Source organism: Penaeus chinensis, chromosome 34 (assembly GCF_019202785.1).
Source record: "Penaeus chinensis breed Huanghai No. 1 chromosome 34, ASM1920278v2, whole genome shotgun sequence".
In the NCBI taxonomy this organism is placed as follows: domain Eukaryota; kingdom Metazoa; phylum Arthropoda; class Malacostraca; order Decapoda; family Penaeidae; genus Penaeus; species Penaeus chinensis.
Genome location: NC_061852.1, coordinates 17,992,128 through 18,005,758, shown reverse-complemented (window position 1 = coordinate 18,005,758; position 13,631 = coordinate 17,992,128). Strand labels below are relative to the sequence as shown.

The window sequence follows — 13,631 nt, the reverse complement described above, 5'->3', positions numbered from 1 at the left end:
CGGGGTAGGGGATGGGGGGAGGAGGGAAGGGAATGGGAAGGATAGGAGATAGAAAGGAAAGAAGAGAATAGAGGGTGCAGTAAATGTAGAGCAGAGAGAGGAAGGAAAGAAATGGGAAGAATGAGCGAGAGAAAGGGGAGGGAGAGAGGAGGGGGTGGGAGACAGAAAGGACGGGGTTCATGGGGAAAATGAATCTAGTTTTGAAAAGGACGGTGAATATGTTTTCTAGGTAAGTCTTCGTAAGAGAACACGAAAGGTTCTCCATTTAACGCGCACACTTGCCGCGAGAAAATCACTTGAAATAAAAAGGCATTAAGGAGTACAAACCTCTCAACCAGACCCGCCGTTTACTTGCAAATAAATCCCTTAGGAATGGAGAATGATAATAATATAAAAAAGGTAAAAATAAAATAAGGCACGTAAGAAACAAAGGGGATAAGATGGACGCCAATAATTCCATTTTCTGTGCGAGGTTTGCGTCCGGCGATTCTCGGGGAACGAACGAGATTTTCCGGCAATTTGCTTCCTCGGGCTACAAATCTGTTATATGGAGCGGGGGGGGGGGGGGGGCTACACTCCCGCTCTCCTTAAGTCGATACTCCTACTCGCCCGCAACGTATTCGAGAGCTTTATGTACAGAGTGGGAAGGAGAAAAGATATATCGTATGATTTAGTAAAGTTATATGGGCTAGGTGTGCTACCAAGGGAGGCGGAGGCTGAGGGGAGGCGTTTGTAGGCTGCTCTCCCTTTCCTTCTCCGTGTCTCTCTTTATCTCCCTCTCCCTCTCCTTCCTCCTCTCTCTCTCTCTCTCTCTCTCTCTCTCTCTCTCTCTCTCTCTCTCTCTCTCTCTCTCTCTCTCTCTCTCTCTCTTCTTTTTCCCTCCTCTCCCTCTCATTCTCCCTCCTATTCTCTCCCTCTCTCCCTTTATCCTCTCCCTCCCTTCATCTGCCTCTGTTCTTCTGTCTCTTCATTCATTCCTCCCGCTGGGTTTATTATCCTTGATGGAGAAAATATTTTCTCGTGGTTTCATTTAAAAAATGTTCACGAGGATTGCACAGATGCTTCTTGTTGTTCATAATATACCACACAGGCGTTCGAGTTTTTCTGATGTTTTAAACAGTCTAACACATGACTGAATACATCCTGACACCACGGTAGAAGCACCATTTTTTTAACACGCTCGGGCGCATTTTTGAAAACACCTTTGATGTAAATTCAGCTACAAACTGAAACCACCATTTTAACGCAAATTGGCAAGTTAGAAATCTGTATCTGACATACACCAAAGGGACATTATCATTCCTCTTGTCATAAATTCGCAATACGAGGCACCTACGGTATTCACAATTATCAGCCATGTCACAAATGCAGCACGTAATCAATTTCCAACGCGTTTACTCATCTTATCCTCAATGGTATTAACAATAATACATCGAAGTGTTTCTGCTCACTAATTACTCTTCCCTTTGCCGCAGAACAGAAATGCGAACAGAAATAGAATACAGACATCAAATACAGTGCAAGTACCTGTTATACTAGATACAGCTAATGCTATTGGATGTGGCGCCGTGTTGATCATTGCAACTGTGGCTGGAATGTTGAAATATCATCATTTACCCTTGGCTTATATAAGTATATAAATATAGGACGAATAGCTGACCTGCGCCCGGTGACTTGCAAAAATGGGTTGGTTCAGTAAAAGTGATATTTCAACGTTTTTAATATCATCAATAATTAAAGCGTCAACGTCTTGCTATTACTAGGTATCTTCTATGACTTGTAAATTCTTCGCTCTCTCTCTCTCTCTCTCTCTCTCCTCTCTCTCTCTCTCTCTCTCTCCTCTCTCTCTTTCTCTCTCTCTCTCTCTCTCTCTCTCTCTCTCTCTCTCTCTCTCTCTCTCTGTTTTGTTGAGAACAGATATTGCCCCATAACCATTGAGGGTCTGATCCAACTCCCGGGCTCGTTTATTTTCACTGCGAGGTCTTTCTACGCGGTGAGTGGAGAGATAGGATCAGTTTGGACAATCATCTTAATTGTGCGGCATTTGTTAGAACAACCAATTGTTTTTATTCTGAAAACACGAACCACTTATCGTCAATACGCTGGTTATAAATCCTCATTACCTGCCGAGCTTAGGCCCGGTCTTCGAGTAATCTTCTGCTTGAAATGTCTATTCTGTCTCCAGGGAAAATTTCAATGTTCCCGGCTAACAACTGAAGAGCTCCAACTACCCGCGCAACTTGCAAAGCAATATAAGCAATTACAGGTCCAGAAAGCCAACCTTCTTGAGTGGAAGGGTTTTCAATCAACCAGTGGCAGGCAGTCTGAAACAGGGGCCACCCTGTAAAAAAATCTTGACGTCCGGTTATCAGAGACCTTGTTGCTGATCCATTGTGGTCTCAGGCTGGTTTCTCCACATTCGGTTGGGTGGAAATACATTTTGACATGTCTTGAAACAAAGGCGTTTTAACACATTTTGGGACCACTGCGTTGCTGTAGCACAGTTATGTATATATATATGTGTGTGTGTGTGTGTGTGTGTGTGTGTGTGTGTGTGTGTGTGTGTGTGTGTGTGTGTGTGTGTGTGTGTGTGTGTGTGTGTGTGTGTGTGTGTGTGTGTGTGTGTGTGTGTGTGTGTGTGTATGTGTGTGTGTGTGTGTTTGTGTGTGTGTGTTTGTGTGTGTGTGTTTGTGTGTGTGTGTGTTTGTGTGTGTGTGTTTGTATGTGTGTGTGTGCGTGTACGTGCGCGAGTGTGTGTATTAGAGGCGGAGAGAGTGGGCGCGTGTGTCCCGTTTGCGTTTCCGTGCAGGCCCTCAGTAAATTGATTCCTCCCGCGATGATTGTTGATTACCGATTATACAAGCCAAGTGCCTCATTAGCGGCCTCTTGCCATGTATCCAAAGCTAACGAGAAGGCGAGCAAGCAGACCTCCTACAGGTGCGAGGGCGCGCGCACTCGAGCACTCGCATGTAAACACATCGGCTGCATCCGGTACCGGATTCATTTCTTTAAGGCCCCAAAAATGGCATAGGCTCACATAAATAGATTTACTTTTACATATATGGCTACAACATGACTTGCACTCACACACACACACACATACACATACTCTCACACACACACACACACACACACATACAAACACACACACTCACACACACACACACACACACACACACACACACACACACACACACACACAGACACACACACACACACACACACTTACACAGAGGCACACGCACGTACGCACACACAAGGACATAGTGTGCGTGACCCTCGCCCGCGCGCAGGGATCAGGGACGGAGGAAGGGATCAGAGCACATGAGGGGGAGAGAAGGCAAAGGAGGAGGACATTTAAGGAAAGGGAAGTAGAGGGAGACGAGAGAAAGGGGAAGGGAGTGGAAGGGGAGAAGACGAGAGGGAAGGAGGGAGGAGAGAGACGGAAGGAGGGATATTTAAGGAGAGACAAATGGGAGAGACGAGAAGGAGGGGGGAAGGGGGGTTAAGGGAATAAAGAAAGGGAGGAGAGAAGACGAAAGGGAGGGATGGAGGGAGAGAAGAAAGGAGGGCGAGGATGAAGGGTAAAGGAAAGTAAAGAAAGATGATAGAGGGAGGATGACATCGTTTGGAAGGAGAGGGAAGGAGAGAGGAAGAGAGAGAAGGAAGGGGAGAGAGGGAGGGAGAAGAAGAAAAAGACAGAGAATGAGACAAGACAAGAGCAGCAGGAAAATACAAACGATAGGGGAGAAGTCGAGAGACAGAGATAAAAGAAGAAATGAAAAAGGTTAGAATACGAAGAGACTAAAAGATGAGAAGGAAAGGAATGTGACGAAAGCAGAGGAATGATAGAAAGAAAGAAAAATTCAAAGAAAAAGTCCACATAGGCTACATGAACAGAAAATTGGACACAGATACATATGCAGTATATTTGTTTACTGTGATGGTATTGCGTGTGTGTGTGTGTGTGTGTGTGTGTGTGTGTGTGTGTGTGTGTATGTGTGTGTGTGTGTGTGTGTGTATGTGTGAGCGTGTGTGTGTGTGTGTGTGTGTGTGTGTGTGTGTGTGTGTGTGTGTGTGTGTGTATGTGTGTGTGTGTGTTTGTGTGTGCGTGCGTGCGTGTGCGTGCGCGAGTGTGTGTATGTTCATGAATATATGTGCTTGGGTGTATGTCTAAGTCTGTGTGCGTATATATACTATGTTCAGACAACTACATGCCCCATACAACTACATACATACAACAAATAATCAAACAAGCAGACAAGCCATCCATACACCATTGCTATAACAATACACCACCAAAATAGGCAATTAGTCAAAGAAAGACAAACAAAATACACAAAAGCTGTATGTTGCACGTACCAAGCAAAGAATCTGAAAGGGTGAACCGGCAACGCGGGTTCAGCGACACCCGTGCCAGAGCTGGTTTCAGTGCCAGGGCCCAATAACGAAGGATCAGCGCAAATTCGGGTTTCAGAATCCACACATTTCATCGTTTTTAGGGATTCTTGTCCAATAGAGAGTTTTCCTAACTCTTTCGTCCCTTCCTTTTCTCTCTCATGTGCGCTCTTTCGTTTTTTTTTTCTCTCTCTCTTTCTTTCTCTCTCTATCTATTGTTCTATCTATGTCTCTATCTATCTGTCTATATGTCTGTCTATATATCTATCTATCAATAAATCTCTCTTCTTTACTCTCTCCCTCTCTACCCCGTCTCTCTCTCTCACTTTCTCCCTCTCTCCCTACCTCCTTTCCTCCTTCCCTCCTTTTTTTCCTCTTTCCTTCCTTCCATCCCTCCCTCCCTCCCTCCCTCCCTCCCCCTCCCCTCCCTCCTTCCTTCCCACCCTTCCTCTCTCTCTCTCTCCCTTCCTCCTTCCCTCCTTCCCTCCCTCGCTCTCCGTCTTTCCTTCCCACCCTTTCCCTCCCTCCTTTCCTCCCTCCTTCCTTCCCACCCTTTCCCTCCCTCCTTTCTTCCCTCCTTCCTTTCCACCCTTTCCCTCCCTCCTTTCCTCCCTCCTTCCTTCCCACCCTTTCCCTCCCTCCTTTCCTCCCCCCTTCCTTCCCACCCTTTCCCTCCCTCCTTTCCTCCGTCCTTCCTTCCCACCCTTTCCCTCCCTCCTTTCCTCCCTCCTTCCTTCCCACCCTTTCCCTCCCTCCTTTCCTCCCTCCTTCCTTCCCACCCTTTCCCTCCCTCCTTTCTTCCCTCCTTCCTTTCCACCCTTTCCCTCCCTCCTTTCCTCCCTCCTTCTTTCCCACCCTTTCCCTCCCTCCTTTCCTCCCTCCTTCCTTCCCACCCTTTCCCTCCCTCTTTTCCTCCCTCCTTCCTTCCCACCCTTTCCCTCCCTCCTTTCCTCCCTCCTTCCTTCCCACCCTTTCCCTCCCTCCTTTCCTCCCTCCTTCCTTCCCACCCTTTCCCTCCCTCCTTTCCCTCCCTCCTTCCTTCCCACCCTTTCCCTCCCTCCTTTCCTCCCTCCTTCCTTCCCACCCTTTCCCACCCTCATTTCCTCCCTCCTTCCTTCCCACCCTTTCCCTCCCTCCTTTCCCTCCCTCCTTCCTTCCCACCCTTTCCCTCCCTCCTTTCTTCCCTCCTTCCTTCCCACCCTTTCCCTCCCTCCTCTCCTCCCTCCTTCCTTCCCACCCTTTCCCTCCCTCCTTTCTTCCCTCCTTCCTTCCCACCCTTTCCCTCCCCCCTCCCCTCCCTCCTTCCTTCCCACCCTTTCCCTCCCTCCTTTCTTCCCTCCTTCCTTCCCATCCTTTCCCTCCCTCCTTCCTTCCCACTCTTTCCCTCCCTCCTTCCTTCCCACCCTTTCCCTCCCTCCTTTCCTCCCTCCTTCCTTCCCACCCTTTCCCTCCCTCCTTCCCCCCCTCCTTCCTTCCCACCCTTTCCCTCCCTCCTTTCCTCCCTCCTTCCTTCCCACCCTTTCCCTCCCTCCTTTCTTCCCTCCTTCCTTTCCACCCTTTCCCTCCCTCCTTTCCTCCCTCCTTCCTTCCCACCCTTTCCCTCCCTCCTTTCCTCCCTCCTTCCTTCCCACCCTTTCCCTCCCTCCTTTCCTCCCTCCTTCCTTCCCACCCTCACCCTCCCTCCTTTCCTCCCTCCTTCCTTCCCACCCTTTCCCTCCCTCCTTTCCTCCCTCCTTCCTTCCCACCCTTTCCCTCCCTCCTTTCCTCCCTCCTTCCTTCCCACCCTTTCCCTCCCTCCTTTCCTCCCTCCTTCCTTCCCACCCTTTCCCTCCCTCCTTTCCTCCCTCCTTCCTTCCCACCCTTTCCCTCCCTCCTTTCTTCCTTCCTTCCTTTCCACCCTTTCCCTCCCTCCTTTCTTCCCTCCTTCCTTTCCACCCTTCCTCTCTCTCTCTCCCTTCCTCCTTCCCTCCTTCCCTCCCTCGCTCTCCGTCCTTCCTTCCCACCCTTTCCCTCCCTCCTTTCCTCCCTCCTTCCTTCCCACCCTTTCCCTCCCTCCTTTCCTCCCTCCTTCCTTCCCACCCTTTCCCTCCCTCCTTTCCTCCCTCCTTCCTTCCCACCCTTTCCCTCCCTCCTTTCTTCCCTCCTTCCTTTCCACCCTTTCCCTCCCTTCTTTCCTCCCTCCTTCCTTCCCACCCTTTCCCTCCCTCCTTTCCTCCCTCCTTCCTTCCCACCCTTTCCCTCCCTCCTTTCCTCCCTCCTTCCTTCCCACCCTTTCCCTCCCTCCTTCCTTCCCACCCTTTCCCTCCCTCCTTTCCTCCCTCCTTCCTTCCCACCCTTTCCCTCCCTCCTTTCCTCCCTCCTTCCTTCCCACCCTTTCCCTCCCTCCTTTCCTCCCTCCTTCCTTCCCACCCTTTCCCTCCCTCCTTTCCCTCCCTCCTTCCTTCCCACCCTTTCCCTCCCTCCTTTCCTCCCTCCTTCCTTCCCACCCTTTCCCTCCCTCCTTTCCTCCCTCCTTCCTTCCCACCCTTTCCCTCCCTCCTTCCTTCCCACCCTTTCCCTCCCTCCTTTCCTCCCTCCTTCCTTCCCACCCTTTCCCTCCCTCCTTTCCTCCCTCCTTCCTTCCCACCCTTTCCCTCCCTCCTTTCCTCCCTCCTTCCTTCCCACCCTTTCCCTCCCTCCTTTCCTCCCTCCTTCCTTCCCACCCTTTCCCTCCCTCCTTTCCTCCCTCCTTCCTTCCCACCCTTTCCCTCCCTCCTTTCCTCCCTCCTTCCTTCCCACCCTTTCCCTCCCTCCTTTCCTCCCTCCTTCCTTCCCACCCTTTCCCTCCCTCCTTTTCTTCCCTCCTTCCTTCCACCCTTTCCCTCCCTCCTTTCCTCCCTCCTTCCTTCCCACCCTTTCCCTCCCTCCTTTCCTCCCTCCTTCCTTCCCACCCTTTCCCTCCCTCCTTTCCTCCCTCCTTCCTTCCCACCCTTTCCCTCCCTCCTTCCCCCCTCCTTCCTTCCCACCCTTTCCCTCCCTCCTTTCCTCCCTCCTTCCTTCCCACCCTTTCCCTCCCTCCTTTCCTCCCTCCTTCCTTCCCACCCTTTCCCTCCCTCCTTTCCTTCCCACCCTTTCCTCCCACCCTTTCCCTCCCTCCTTTCCTCCCTCCTTCCTTCCCACCCTTTCCCTCCCTCCTTTCTTCCCTCCTTCCTTCCACCCTTTCCCTCCCTCCTTTCTCCCTCCTTCCTTCCCACCCTTTCCCTCCCTCCTTCCTCCCTCCTTCCTTCCCACCCTTTCCCTCCCTCCTTTCCTCCCTCCTTCCTTCCCACCCTTTCCCTCCCTCCTTTCCCTCCCTCCTTCCTTCCCACCCTTTCCCTCCCTCCTTTCCTCCCTCCTTCCTTTCCACCCTTTCCCTCCCTCCTTTCCTCCCTCCTTCCTTCCCACCCTTTCCCTCCCTCCTTTCCTCCCTCCTTCCTTCCCACCCTTTCCCTCCCTCCTTTCCTCCCTCCTTCCTTCCCACCCTTTCCCTCCCTCCTTTCCTCCCTCCTTCCTTCCCACCCTTTCCCTCCCTCCTTTCCTCCCTCCTTCCTTCCCACCCTTTCCCTCCCTCCTTTCCTCCCTCCTTCCTTCCCACCCTTTCCCTCCCTCCTTTCCCTCCCTCCTTCCTTCCCACCCTTTCCCTCCCTCCTTTCCTCCCTCCTTCCTTCCCACCCTTTCCCTCCCTCCTTTCCTCCCTCCTTCCTTCCCACCCTTTCCCTCCCTCCTTTCCCTCCCTCCTTCCTTCCCACCCTTTCCCTCCCTCCTTTCCTCCCTCCTTCCTTCCCACCCTTTCCCTCCCTCCTTTCCTCCCTCCTTCCTTCCCACCCTTTCCCTCCCTCCTTTCCCTCCCTCCTTCCTTCCCACCCTTTCCCTCCCTCCTTTCCTCCCTCCTTCCTTCCCACCCTTTCTTCCCTCCTTCCTTCCCACCCTTTCCCTCCCTCCTTTCCTCCCTCCTTCCTTCCCACTCTTTCCATCCCTCCTTTCTTCCCTCCTTCCTTCCCACCCTTTCCCTCCCTCCTCTCCTCCCTCCTTCCTTCCCACCCTTTCCCTCCCTCCTTTCCTCCCTCCTTCCTTCCCACCCTTTCCCTCCCTCCTTTCCCTCCCTCCTTCCTTCCCACCTTCCTTCCCACCCTTTCCCTCCCTCCTTTCCCTCCCTCCTTTCCTCCCTCCTTCCTTCCCACCTTCTCTCCTGTCGACTGAAGACCTGAAACCCATTTTTTCCCCCTCTCTCGCTCTCTTTCTCGGTTCAACACACCTTCAGCTGAAACACGAAGCCTGCAAAGAGGAGGAGGTGGGGGGGGGGGGGTAGGGGGGGATATCAAGTCAATCTGTTGAGATTAATCAGGGATCCAGAAATAGATATAAAGACCCAAAGAGGAACTTGTATTTAGGGAAAAAAAATGAAGGAATGGTTATTGAAGGTTGCTGTCGCTCACGGGCGGGGGATTGTACTCTCATTTGGGGTCTGCCTTATGATTGCACTTGCAAGGAGGAAGAAAAGGTGTGTTTATCTGCCTAGTCTTTTCCTTGTTGTTATTATCTTTCTTATTTTATCTTTCTTTCTTTCTTCTTTTTTTTATCTCTCCTTCTTCTTCTTCTTTTCTTTTTCTTTTTCTTTTTCTTTTACTTTTTTTTTTTAATTTTTATTTTTCTTCTGCTTCTTCTTTTTCTTTTTCTTTTTCATTCTCTTTTTTTTCTTCTTCTTCTTCCCTCTTCCCTATTCTCTTCATTTCCCTTATCGTCCGGTCCCTCCTGCTCTTCCTCCTACTCTTCCCCCACATTTCCTCACCTCCTTTTCTTTCCTCTTTTTCCTTGTCTCCCTCCTCGAAATGATCACTATTATCATCCTCTCTTCCTCTGTTTCCTCTTCCTTCTCTTTTTCCTCATATTCCTCCTCATTCCGTCATACATCTCCTCATCTTCTTCCTCTTCTTCTTTCTCCTCCTCCCCTCTTAAAATCCCTCCTCTTCCTCTTCTTATAGCTCCTCCCCTCCCCCCTCATTCCCCTTTCTTTTTCTTCCATTCTTCCCCCCCCCCTCCATTCCCCTTTTCCTATCGCTCTTTCTCCACCTCCTCTTTCCCTTCTCCTCTTCCCCTTCTCCTCCTCTTGCTTTCCCTTCCATTCTTCTTCCTCCTCTCGTTATTTCTCCTCTTTCCCTGCCCCTCTTCTCCGCTATCTTACCTGCGCATCTTGAGGTGAGGGCGAGCTTCTCCTCAGGAAACGCCAATTAGTTCTCGGGTTCTCGTGTTGGGGGGGAGGGGGGGGCGGTTGAGAGCGATGTGGGGGGTGAGGGCGAAGGGGGAGAAGGAGGGGATTGAGAACGAAGGGGGGGGGAGAAGGGAGAGGGACAGAGAGTGAATTGGGAGAAGAGAGAGAAGAACAGATAGGGAATTGGGAGAAGGGAGAGAGAGGCAGGGAGCGAAAGGGAAGAAGGGAGAGAAGGAAAGAGAGCGAAAGGGGAAGGAGACGAAGGGGGATACGTAGGAGAAAAGGAGGTTAGAAAAAGGGGATTGAGGAAGGAGGAAGGGAAAAGGAAAAACGAGGAAGGGAAAGGAGAAAGAGGAGACACGAAAAACGAAAGAGAAGAGGTGAAATCCGTTTTTTTGAGGAACGAGAATGATAGGCAAACGGAGGAGGGAAAGCTAGCAAACAAATAAAAAAGGATAACCAGAGGAATAGAGATGTGAATAAAGAAAAAAATGAGAGATAAATTGATAAAGCAGACGATAATGAGATCAAAGATGAGAGAAAAAAATCAATAACTTGCTTCTTAAAATACAAGCAGAGGCAAAGGATGAGAGGAGAAAGGCGTGAGAGGGGAAGATGTGACGACCAGGAGTTAATAGGAGAGTTAATGTGAAGCGTGCAAAATAGATAGAATAAAATAGGTAAATAAATAAATAAAGTCAAAGACCTTTTTCTCGTCTCTTCATAATGATTTTCTTCACGACGAAAAACAAAAAGAATACGAAAAAAAAAAAAATGAGAGAAGAAAAACACGAAAAAAAAACATACGTGTCAACTCAAACGGCATAACGACCGCCACCCTCGCCGCTTCGACCCTAATCAACACAGACACGTAATTATCACCACCATTAACGTCGTTACCAATAAGCTCGTCGGCGGCCACTGAAACGACGCTCGATCGCCCGGACGCCTCGTCATCGCTCGATCCTGTTACGGAAGAGGCATTGGTCTCTCTCTCTCCCTCACGTCCTCTGAGATCTCGGATGAACGCGAGGCCTGGCGTTTGCCTCGCGGGGGGCGGGAGGGAGGGAGAAGGGGGCGGGGAGGGAGGGAGAAGGGAGAGGGGAGGAGGTGGGGAGGGAGGTAGGGACAGGGGAGGAGATGGGGAGGGAGGAAGGGAGAGGGGGGGAGGTGGGTTAAGGAGGGAGAGGGGAGGGAAGGTGCATGGGAGAGGGAGAAGGGGTACAGGGGGGAGAGGAATGAGGGTGGAGGGTGGAAAGGAAGAAAGAAAGGTAGGGTCGGATAAGGAGGGGGAGAGGGATGGGGAGGTGGGAGAGAGGTAAAGAGGGAAGTGGGTAAGGAAGGGAGGATAAGAAGAGGGAAAGAGGGGTCGGATGGGGTAGGGAGAGCAGAAGGAGAAGGATGGGGATGAGGGAGAAGGGAGGGAGCGAGTAAGGGAGAGACGGGGAGAGGAAAGGATGCTGTCGGAAGGGATGAACCTAAAGAGGCAAGAGGGCAGAAAAGGAGAAAGAGGAGAGAGGAAGGGATGGAGACACAAAAAGACCGAGAGGAAGAAATGAGAACAAGAAACAAAGACAAAAAAAAATGTCAGAAAAGGAGTAGCAAGAACAAGGAGAAAGTAGAGAGAGCGAGAGAAAGAAAAATAAATGAATCAGACATATATCTCTATACCATCGTTCTAAAGACCTGTGTGTTTTACCAACCAATTCTTGCGCTCTTCTGTCTGGGGTCACGTGGCCATAGGTGAAAGGTCAAAGAGGACTGGGGAAAAATACTGAACAACCGCTAAAACTAACTATAAACAACTATTAGTATTTTCCTCACCTCTTTTACTTTCTCTTTCTCCTCCTCTTCCTTCTCATAACGATCATCATTCCAATCCTCTCTTCCTCTATTTCCTCCTCTTCTTTTTCTTCCTATTCCCTCCCCCTCCCTCCTACATCTCCTCATTTAAATACTGAACAACCACTAAAACCAAAGACTAACAACCATTAAAGACAAGTGAAGAAAAACAAAAAAAATCTCCGGGAAAAAGTGTATATTACCGAAGCATAAGAAGCAGAAGTTCAACTCCAAAATAACAACCCAAAGGCGACACTTGCTCTCGTATGCTGCGCGCAACAGATATCAGAGAGCAGGACTCGTGGGTGCTGCCGAGGTATTGTTATTTGCAGCACACTTTCGGAAAGTACTGTAAACAACCCTGGCCGGGCTCACTGTGGGTGGTTGTATTGACCCGCTGTTGTTTACTTTGGTATTAAACCGTCGTTACTTGTTTTTTGGTAGTATTAGACCGTCGATGTTTATTTGTCTTGTCTTTATCTTTTCGTTTGTTTAAAGTTTTTTTTTTTTTTGTCGTCTCATTGTTTATTTGATTGGCATATAGAGTACGTTTTCTTTTTTTAGCTTAATATTGAAATTTTGCGTTTTTCCTTTCTCTCTTGATCTTATGCTCCTCTTATTCAATAATTCTTTGTATATCGATCTCCGTAGAACCAAACATTAAATACAGACGCACCAACATCACATCACTTACTCATCGGTAACATTACTATATTACTCTCATTACTCAATGACTTACATAATTACATAACTTACCGGTAACAGGTCTCGAAGCCGCATCGCCGTGGACATAGGACAGCCTCCGCCCACACACGCGCCCGCCCACACCAACTCCTCCATCCGTGGGCGCCGAAGGCACGCCCGCAACGTCACTCGCCAGGTTGGGGAAGTACAAGTAGTCTCTCACGCACGCCCGTGGCCCCACGCCCGCCCTGGGAAAGATGGGTGAGAGAGGAATCATAAACATTCGTTAAAGTGCATGACGTGTGTGTTTACATGGCACTGTTTGCCCAAGACCGGGATTGCTTTGTTGAAAATGCAAGCTTACCTGTCCGCCTCCTTTCTCCTTTTGCTTCACTCTCTCTCTATGCTTTCTACTTTCTTTGTTGCTTTTGTTATGGCTGAAGCTCACGTTATTCTGTCTGTCTCTACTTGCCTGTATTTTTATAATTCATGAGTTTTCTTTATTCTCGCTTTTCGTCTTTACTCTATCTATCTATTTATCTATCTATCTATTAGTCTGTCTGTCTGTCTATTCATCTATCTATCTATCACCTCTAACTCTATCTCTATCTCCCTCTCCCTCTCTCTATCTATCTATCTATCTATCTTTATCTCTCTCTCTCTCTCTCTCATTCTTTCCATCCTTACATAAGTACATCTCCCTTCCGATTCTCCCCTGGATTACAGCCTCAGCATCACATTCCTCTCACTCTTCTAAAGTTTATCTGTCTCTTCCTTCCGAAAGGGACGAATGAGAAAGAGGAATGGGAGTAGAATGAACGCAATAATGAACAAAAAGGGAAACAGGAAACTCGAGCGAATAACAAGCAACGATGTTATTTTTTTAAGTTCTGTACTATGTAGCACGTTTTCCCTTCAGAGAGAATTCATTGCTGCATTTGCCTTTCTCTGAGTCCCTGAATCCACAGCGTAACTTTAGCCTAATTAACATTTAATTCTAAAGTATATTAATTTACAAACCCCCTTTTCTCCCGTATTCGAAAGGAGTTGACATCTTCTTGTCCACTCTTTGCCATCATTTAAGCTCTCTCTATGCCTCCTCCTCCTTCAGCAACCTTTTCACGTGAAGAAAGCCACAAGATTTGCCTCGTTGCGTTCTCACCTAAACCAAACAGAGTGCCTCATTAACCCGTGTACGATATCTCTGAGTCTTTGAGTACGATCGACTTCGGTGCGAGCCACGTGCCAGAGGTACAATGACCGGCATTTTTGTTAAGCTGATCTTTCTATACTTCTTTAGTGTGTGCGTGTGTGTGTATATGTATATATATATATATATATATATATATATATATATGTGTGTGTTTATTGTATGTGTGTGTGTATATATATATATATGTATGTATGTATATGTATATATGTGTGTGTGTGTGTGTGTGTGTGTGGGTGTGTGTGTGTGTGTGTGTGTGTGTGTGTGTGT

General features: G+C 49.0%; 1 protein-coding gene across 1 annotated transcript in view; it reads right to left on the bottom strand.

Moving 5' to 3' along the window:
- The window catches only part of LOC125043671, a 59,827-nt gene extending 46,409 nt beyond the window's left edge, over nucleotides 1–13,418 (bottom strand). Inside the window, exons 1-3 of the mRNA XM_047639906.1 lie at nucleotides 13,341–13,418; nucleotides 13,094–13,131; nucleotides 12,224–12,399 (exon numbers count right to left, since the gene is read on the bottom strand). Coding sequence (XP_047495862.1) covers nucleotides 12,224–12,399; nucleotides 13,094–13,131; nucleotides 13,341–13,418 — 292 coding nt within the window. The remainder of the gene's footprint in view (nucleotides 1–12,223; nucleotides 12,400–13,093; nucleotides 13,132–13,340) is intronic.
- Nucleotides 13,419–13,631: the final 213 nt, after the last annotated feature.